This window comes from Gossypium hirsutum, chromosome D03 (assembly GCF_007990345.1).
Source record: "Gossypium hirsutum isolate 1008001.06 chromosome D03, Gossypium_hirsutum_v2.1, whole genome shotgun sequence".
NCBI lineage: Eukaryota > Viridiplantae > Streptophyta > Magnoliopsida > Malvales > Malvaceae > Gossypium > Gossypium hirsutum.
Window position 1 is genome coordinate 42266199 of NC_053439.1, and position 9361 is coordinate 42275559.

General features: G+C 32.0%; 2 protein-coding genes across 2 annotated transcripts; one reads left to right on the forward strand and one right to left on the reverse strand.

The window, feature by feature from the left end:
* Positions 1–3584: 3584 nt before the first annotated feature.
* LOC107950827 (stellacyanin) lies at positions 3585–4373 on the reverse strand. Its single transcript, XM_016885776.2, has 2 exons — positions 4193–4373; positions 3585–4088 (listed from the first exon to the last, which is right to left on the reverse strand). The coding sequence occupies exons 1-2, from the start codon at positions 4350–4352 to the stop codon at positions 3694–3696; spliced, it is 555 nt and encodes a 184-aa protein (XP_016741265.1). The 5' UTR covers positions 4353–4373; the 3' UTR covers positions 3585–3693.
* A 1832-nt stretch (positions 4374–6205) lies between these two features.
* LOC107950826 (GTP-binding protein YPTM2) lies at positions 6206–9141 on the forward strand. Its single transcript, XM_016885775.2, has 8 exons — positions 6206–6402; positions 7000–7072; positions 7282–7329; positions 7414–7461; positions 8139–8210; positions 8325–8480; positions 8566–8669; positions 8793–9141. The coding sequence occupies exons 1-8, from the start codon at positions 6389–6391 to the stop codon at positions 8887–8889; spliced, it is 612 nt and encodes a 203-aa protein (XP_016741264.1). The 5' UTR covers positions 6206–6388; the 3' UTR covers positions 8890–9141.
* Positions 9142–9361: the final 220 nt, after the last annotated feature.

Below are 9361 nucleotides of genomic sequence, written 5' to 3' on the forward strand. Positions count from 1 at the left end.
CCATTCACTTTGTTGATACTCTGAGAGTTTGCACTAAATGAAGGTTCAATTGCGGACACCCTTCTTTATACATAATCATTGTGTACTTATTTTTTTGGAATTAGCAATCTAGTGGGAGATTGTTGGAAATTATAGATTGCAAATTAATTATTCATGAGTACTATTCAAATTAAAAGTGATGATTTATCATCTTGCAAATTAATTATTCATAAGCACTATTCAAATTAAAATTGATGATCTATCATCCAATGGATACATTTCCATGGTACATGTTTCTTCCTAGAAGTATGTCTAAAATGAAGGATTGTGGCTCTTCAAAATAGTATTCATTGAGTGCATATAAATAAAAGGACTATGGTGCTCACAAGTTACATTACAATCAATTCAATTTTAGAAATTAGAATAAGAGTTAGGGAATTCCTCGATTTTGCTAATCAAAGGAAATTCAAAACTTCATTGTATCCCAGGAGGACCTTTGTCTTAACCCTCTAGCAACTTTGTATGGGGAAAACAGTTCTCTTTGGAAAACGTCACCCGCGCCTCGAAATCTACTATTTATTTCTATATAAGTCTCCGGTTCTATCGTCTCCACTCAAATTATCCAACATCATAAACCTTTATGTGATTGATCTTAGCCTTTTTGGAACATTCAAGTCGCTCAACTTTTCCTTTGCCTTTGAGTGGTAAAAATAATGTAGTTGATAAGGTGCTCATCATCTTCTTCAAAACTAATAGATGAATCCTCATTACTCCAAGCTAGAGTGACTTCTTCAAGGTATTGGCATATTCAATAAGTATGCCCAGATCCTTAACAGTCATAATATTGCATACCCTTCTATGCCTTATCATTTATCACATCTCCTTTACCCTTAAACTTACCAAGATTTGCGTTTGCATCAAACTTTCTATTCTACATAGTCAACTTCTTGAATGCCTTATTAACATTTTGAGTGAGTTGGGACATCTATTCCTAAAGATCGTTTATAGTAGATTCACCTTAGTTGCAGTTGGGGCTGCTACCTGCAAAGTAATGTTCTTCTCACTTTTGCCTTTATTGTTCTTTGACTTGTCTAGGTTCATCTCAAATTTTTGTAATGAACCAATGAGCTTGTCAATCCTTATATTTGAAATCATATGCTTCATTGATCTAATTTACCTTGATTGCAAATTTACCTCGTAAAGAACGAAACACTTTTCTAGCGAACTTCGACTTAAAGTAAAATTATCTAATTGTAAAAGTTGGATTTGATATGTCACAAAATTTACACAAATTTAGTCAAAGTCTCATTGTCCTACATTCTTAGAGTCTCAAACCTTATAGTCAACATTTAAAGTTTGGAATGCTTCATTATATTTGTTCCTCATGAGTTATTTTGAGAATTGTCCAAGCTTGTTTGGCAATGGTGCATTTAGAAATCCATTTAAATCCTTAAGGGTTGACTCCAAAAAAGATTGCATTAAGAGTCCTAGAGTTGGCACTGGCCAACTTTCATCATCATTGGTCTAGGTTCTTCAAGTTTAGGAGTCGTTACACCATCTATAACAATTTTTGGAGGTTCTCATCTAGTTAAGATTGAACACTAAGAATTTTCATTTATGGGTTTTATAAAAACTTTCGTCCTCGCCTTTCAAGAGGCATAGTTAGTGTAATCCAACATGGGGGGTCTAGAAATTGAGTAACCTTCCATCTCGTTCTCAAATCAATAACAGGGTCACCACTTAGTATGTCAAGTATCCAACTTTGATATCAATTGTAGAATTTTTTTTATTTTGATTGTCAAATATTCATTTAGTTCGAAATAGGCACCAAAAATATTTACATAGTTCAAAATCTTCTATGTTTACAAGGTCTTTAATCAACGAAGCACTAGTTATGATTTAAGTTTATCTCACTAATCAAGTTGCAATCTCACTTTTATACTTCAAACTAGATCACTCTCCTTTTAATACTTTCCCATTGAAAGTTCAGATGAAAACAAGAAAGTTTACTTAAAATTTTGTACTCAAATAACAATTCATAATTGCACAAATTAAGTGTTTTTCTCTCTCATATTGCTTAACCTAAACAAGTCATTGCATAAAAAGGCTTGTTGATTGGTGCATAAAGTTCAATTATATGTGATATTTTCCCCTTTGATTTTTTTCATTTTAAATGCTTAATTATTGCATTTTGACTTATATTTGATTTTGCATGGGTAGGTGGAAGGATAGGAGAAAAAGACACTTTGAGATTGATTTTGGCAAGTTTATGGGTTAATTCCATTTTAAGATCTCAACTTCACCTTGCTTCGGTATTTTGATCATATCATGAGCTACAAAACTCCAATTTAGGAATTGAAAAATCTATTCAGGCTTATTTCAACACTTGAAGCCTAAAAATGTCAGGACGATACCTAAAAATGGTCTAGAAGTTTGGGGCAAAAATTTGTCGAATACCAAAAAGAATTGCTTTAATTCATTAAGGGCACTTTTATCTTTCTTTATGTGAATTTTGCCCTATAAATACATAATTTTAGGATCAAAATTAGATTTAGTCGCATTCAATATTATTTTATTATTGTGTTTTCTTTTCTCCATGAGTTGTTAAACTCTTTTTGTAGTAAAAGGGATTTTGAAGTTGCAATTCTTCAAGTTTGTAATATCTAATTTGTTTTTCCCTTTCTTTATTATTTGTTATTTACATATCTTTTGTTTTAATTACAAATATTGAGGTTTGTTGAATAAAAAAATTCATATTTGATTGATTAGAAAATTTGCATTATCAATTAGAATTGTTAAATTCGTAATTATTTAATTATTCTAATACTTGTGACACATAGTATAATTGTGTATGTCGAAATATGAGATTAATTGTTGTGTGGAAATATAATCTAGTCTAAATGAACCTTACTTGTATGTGTTGGTTAGAATTGGATCTCTCTAGTTTTCCATGCTATTAATAAAATAAATTATAGACACTTCGTTATAAGGTTATTTGTTAATAAAGAAAATTATTTCAATGGGCTTCCTCTTAATTATCAAGAAGGTAACGAGATATTGGTTACTAGGCGCAATGGTGGCAAGAAGGTAAGGGTTATATTTGCATTGATGATCTAACCTGTTAGGCCCGAAAAATACAAAGAAGGGGTAAACTGGTTCGGCCCCAATTGCAGTTCTAGTTGCTTTTTTACCTAGAAGCGCAAAAACATAAAATATAATATCAGTTGTTTCATGTTGTTTGAAGATTGTAGAATAAAATGAAAGGATAAATTTCAAAATTATACATTAATTTTGATTTAATATGCAATTTTACATGAGCTTTGATTTTGTGCAATTTGATACATGAAATTTTGTTTGGATTCAATTCTCATAAATTATTAACACAACTATTAATATAGAGTCATTTTATGTTTATATACTGCATACACAAATAATTATATTTATCTAATATTAAAATAAAGTGATGCATTTTATGATTGAAATATAAGTTAAATAAACAATTAGGCTTCACTCTAATTGGATCTAGTAAGTGAATTTGTGAATTGTGTTTTAATTTGTTTTAGGTTGAATTTACTTGTCCGTAGAGCAGTCCCACAAATAGAAAGTTAGTAAAAGATTTGCCTTAGATTTAATGAACTGTTTGTTGGTGTTGAACAATGTACGGCAATTTTGATCTCAATATGGAGTAACAGTGCACATCTATGAACATTTTTCTCAAATCTGGAATAGACCAAACATTGTAGAGACCATAAAAAGGAATGCTATTATGAGAGATCCAATTCCACCATTGATAAAACCATCCGAAGCAGTTGAAGAAGGATTGTTGGTCTTCGAAGAAGGCTTCGGAATCGTAGCTTGAGGTTGCGGTTGAGCTTCGGGAGCACCTACGGTTACGGATTTTTTCTCATCTTCTAGTACATTTACTTGAAGCTTCATCCCTCCAAGACAATGCAACTTGTTGCCACAAACAAAATACCTCTTTCCAGCATTTGAAAGTGTTACAGTTGTGTTCCCATTAGAAAAAGTTGTCAAACTATTTGTTGTATTGCAAGTTTCGAAACTTTCTTTATTAACTTCACTTACACTGTGAGATGATGAGTATTGGAACACTACAAAGAACCCAAAAACAAAACCAAAATTTGTCACTAAACTCTGATAAAAAAATAAATGTTAAATCTTGTCTGGACACAGAGATGGCAAGAAAAACACTTACGTAGAACATCACCAACATTGAATGTCTTGTTAGTAGCCCATGAATCAATATCTGTGCTTATGTCCCAACCAGAAGTGTCTCCAACAACATATGTTGCTGCATGACTTGTTAATGCAAAGCAGAAAATAGCAAGAAGAGAAAGCAGAATCAGCTTAGCCATGGATGAGAGATATAACTGATATAAGAGGATTAGTATTTTGCATTATACATATATATATGTGTGTGTGTGTGATGTAGTTCAGGGTTGATTATTATTAGATGACCTAACTACAGATCTGCGAATGGCTTAGTACTAGTCAAGAGGTAAGATACCTACCGTTCGGCTCTTTCCGTTATTTTTGTTGTAAATGGATTTGTTCAATTAAACCTTGAGAAAAAAATCAATCAAAAAATTAATTTATCAAACTATCCATTAACGTTGATAAGTTTGGTAATCGAGAATTTGTTGATCTAATTTCAAAGGATGAAAGTCAAGATGGAGCCAAAATGGAAATGCAGGATGACATCACGTTGGATTTAAAGAGAATTGGTGCAAATTTCATGAAGGGGATCAAGTTCGGTCATCCTCCAAAAAAATCCTCTCAAGGTAATTAAGATGTTGGTAAGGGTAGGAAGGGGTGATCCCTAGGGTTTTAAAAATTATAAATATATATATATTAAAACATGATTAAAATAATTTTAGTTTTTTAAAATGTTTTTTTAATAATTATTAATGTTTTTTTTACCATATCCGCTCTTTTTGGCACAATGTCTAGAACTGTCCATAACCCTTCCCCGATTCATAAATAGGAAGATAATGTATTTCAGTGCACTTGAACCCACGTCCTCCTGCATTAACAACAACACTCATGATAATCGAATTAAAACTCAATCGACAATTGTTAATGATTTTTAAATATTCTTTTATATAATAGAAATTTAAACTCAAACACCCACACACGCACACAGCCTGTAAATCAATCCCACAACCTTGAAAATACGGTAAACATACTTAAACCAATAGATCAAATGTTGGGTGAACGATCTTAGACATGTATCTGTCCAAGTTCATTCTAAACATCTATTTTAATTTTTTTTAAGGTAATCCTTTAAAAATTGTATTTTTTTAATTTTATATAATTCTTAACAATTTTTTATAATTATTTAAAAAACACATTAAGAATAAACCTAGAAAAATATTTTTTAAGATTTGTTATCTGTTAAAAAATATTTTTTAAGATTTTTTATCTATTAAAAAATATTTGTTTACTTAACATTTTACCACATTAGCATGTCACAAGTTGTCATTTAATTATTTTGTTATTTACTCTAATAAAAAAATTCTATTAAAATTGATCAACATTAATCAAGGGTTTGATTGATTAATTTTTCCACTTATAAATTGAATTAAGTGCAATTTTTTAATGTGCTGTTACGATACATTTTCTTACACTTAAATCCCCATGTGACCGATTGATGGAAGCGATTGCGTTGGTTGATATTTCTTGTAAAACTACAAATGTTGGTTCCCCAAAGTCAATAAGGAAGGGCTTTAGAACTGCGACAACTACTAAACTTCATCTTCAACCACTCCTCACCAACTCTATTTGCTCAAAATCATCAAACATGGCATTGTGATTTGATTTTGGACAAGTCGGCTCCATCCATTGTTGGCTTGCTACTCTTAGATACTTTAACAATTTACGTTAAATTTAGGGTTGATTTGGATTGAATCTGATTAATATTTTTTATCTGTTCATAAATAATTTATGGAAATTTTATACAATTCAAATGTAAAAAAAAAGGAAAAAATGACGTGTTAAGCTGTGTAATTTCCAAACAACATATTTGTATTAATAAATAATTATATGTTAAGCTATATAATTTCCAAATAAAAAATAAAAAAAAAGATATGATTTTCTTAGTAAAGATTTGCTGATTTTTCTGGGTTTGACTTGGGAATTTTTAGGATGCCACTCTAAAATGCAATCTTTTCGGACATGTCGTTAAACATTATTTTTTTCCCTCTGTAATTGTCTTGTCTATAGTTCCAAACCAAACGAAAATAAAAGATATTATTCACTTTCTGTCTCACCTTTTTTCACTAAATAATAACAAAAACTAAACAAGCTCAATATTTTTTTTTCCTTTTTCGTCAGTAACCGGTCCCATCCTTACACCAAGGGGCAGGCTCGTTTTCGGGCAAAACCAACAGTCATGAATGCTGAATAGTATGCTTCATGATCAGTGATTTGATTTATATTATTTTCGTTTTAGTTTGTTCACACTTGATTCTTTCTCTTTGTTTGCTTAAGATCCCAGATGTTTTTCTTCTTTGCCATGATGGCTTCTTTTTGTATAGATCTATCCTAACGCCTTCTATTACAGTTATGATACAAGGAATTGGGTGTTTTTAACATATAGTCAATTCCATAGCTTTTTGATCTAACGCTGTTGCTTTATTAGAATTTAATAATTTTTAATTAGAAAACAAAGCTGAATTGTGTGTGTTTATGGTTGAACTCTGATCAAGAATTTGGAGAAACGATCTCTTGAGTTTAAGGATTCATGTGTTTGTCTTCAGTACAATGTTTTTGTTCGTCTTCGTATTACTATCCTATGATGTTTCTGTGGTTTTGTCGTTGAATATAGAAATGGGGTAAGGACTAGTTTGCGCCTAAGGTAATGTCTGAATGTGGGAGCAATCTAGTGTATCCACATTCAGAGTTTTCGATTTTGTCGAAAAATAAAGATGTTTTAGGTTTGTTATGGATATCATCTCGATTTGTTGTTTGAAATGTTAATAGGTTTTAAACTATTTTGTGCAGTGACTATTTATTCAAGCTTTTGCTGATTGGAGACTCTGGAGTTGGCAAATCATGTCTTCTTCTGAGGTTTGCTGTAAGCTTCCACTGTAACAATTAATTGTACTGTTTTACATCTAATTTATGTCGCTTATACTTTATTGCTAGATTTGCAATAGCAGTCTGTAGTCAAGCATAAAATCTACTTTTCTCCGCTGCATCTTTTACAAGCTTTCTAGTGGTGAGCTCAATCGATTCTGAAAGCATACCTGCAATCTGACTACCTAATTTATCGCTTCAATACAGGATGATTCATATCTGGAGAGTTATATAAGCACAATTGGCGTGGACTTTGTGAGCATTTCTGACCTGTACCTGAATGTAATCCTCCTCCTTATTTGAAAATTTTAACTTATTTGTTTGTTTTCTATTGTATAGAAAATACGCACGGTGGAGCAAGATGGGAAAACTCTAAAACTTCAAATTGTGAGAATCTTTCCTTGTTTATTTGCTTTATTTTTGTACAAGGGATGCAAACCATATCTTTCCTTGTCATAGCATGGTTCTTGTTTGATTTGTTGTTTTCTTTGTCTTTTTTTAACTCACCTGTGATATCAGTGTTGTCAAGGATGCAAGGCGCACGCTAGGCGCTAAACCCTTGTATTATCGCTTGTGCAAGGAGCAAAAAATGCTGATATGAGTGTGTTAGTATGTATGCATATATGTAAGACGTATAATAAACTCTAAAGTGCGGACTAATTTATCTACAAAACATGCAATTCTTTTTATTAGTCAATATGTATTGACTTCTTTGTGGTGGTCCATTTCTAGTTGAATACTCAAATATCGACAAGTATAGAGTTTGATATTATCCCTTTCAATCAAGTAGGCTTTTTTATGCCTATTACCTTGCAAAAAAAGGTGCTAAGGTGCATTAGGCGTACGCCTGATCAAATGGGCCTTTCTCGAAAGGGTCAGCTTGTCTTGTGCTAAGGAGCAAGGTGCAAGCAAGCCTAGGAGCATGCCTTGACAACGCTTTATTCTTATATATTCTTTAAATATCATTGTTAGATTTTGGCTTGGCCTTGGTGTGTATTCATTTTGTTTCTTACCATAATATCTTATTTTGTTTCCTTTGCTAATCGAGCTACTGAAACATGCAGTGGGATACTGCAGGGCAAGAACGGTTTCGAACAATCACTAGCAGCTACTACCGAGGGGCACATGGCATTATAGTAAGTTCTCTCGACATGCATACATTCCTTATTTCTTCATTGTGGTCCTCTTTTTGGTACATATTATTTCACATTTTATAGACAAGTTCATAACGTTTGTTCGACATCTGGCAGATAGTTTATGATGTTACCGACCAAGCGAGCTTCAACAATGTGAAGCAATGGTTGAATGAAATCGATCGCTATGCAAGTGGGAACGTGAACAAGCTTCTGGTGGGAAACAAGTGTGATCTTACTGCTAAAAAAGTGGTTTCTTATGAAACAGCCAAGGTAATAGTGGTTTAACTCTCTGTGTTGCTTATTTTCATCAACCATTGAAAACTAAAAGAATCGCATCCATATTTTCTGTTCATAGGCCTTTGCCGATGAACTTGGCATTCCATTTATGGAGACTAGTGCAAAAAATGCCACTAATGTTGAGCAAGCTTTTATGGCCATGGCTGGTGATATTAAGAACAGGTACCTTCTTTTGCCTGTAAATTCATGATTTATTATTTTCATCTGCGGAAACCATATCTTCCTTCAGAATTCCGATTACCATCCTTGTTGATTCTTTTTCTTTTGTTTCTCCTTTTACATTAGGATGGCAAGTCAGCCGGCGTTAAACAATGCGAGGCCGCCAATGGTGCAGATACGAGGACAACCTGTTAACCAGAAGACTGGATGCTGCTCTTCCTAGTTAATTTTGACCTATTACCTGAAGAATGAATGCATGTTAGAATAGCTTTCTTAATTCTGCTCTCTTTCAACAAGAGAAAAACTACGCAGTTTCAGTTTGTTTGTAAGCTGTTCTGAAATCAAATTCTTGCTAATGGCCTGTACAAATCGAGTATATTCGCCATCCATATTTATTTATTCTTTTAAATGTTTTTAATCCACATATACTTTTTTAAGACTAATAAATATAAATATGAGTGTACCACTTTTGAAATTTGTGTTTATCATCCACAATCTTTACTGCTTTTACAACTTAAATTTATTCATGCTTTTTAAAATATATAATCATTCATCTTTTAATTAAAAAAAATTTATTTAACCAATTATCCAATGCTCATGTGACACAATTCATAGATCATGTTTTTATAATTTTGTTTAGGTGAATTATGCTTTTTTTTTAATTACACCATGTTTACTCTAAAATAGGGTACTAT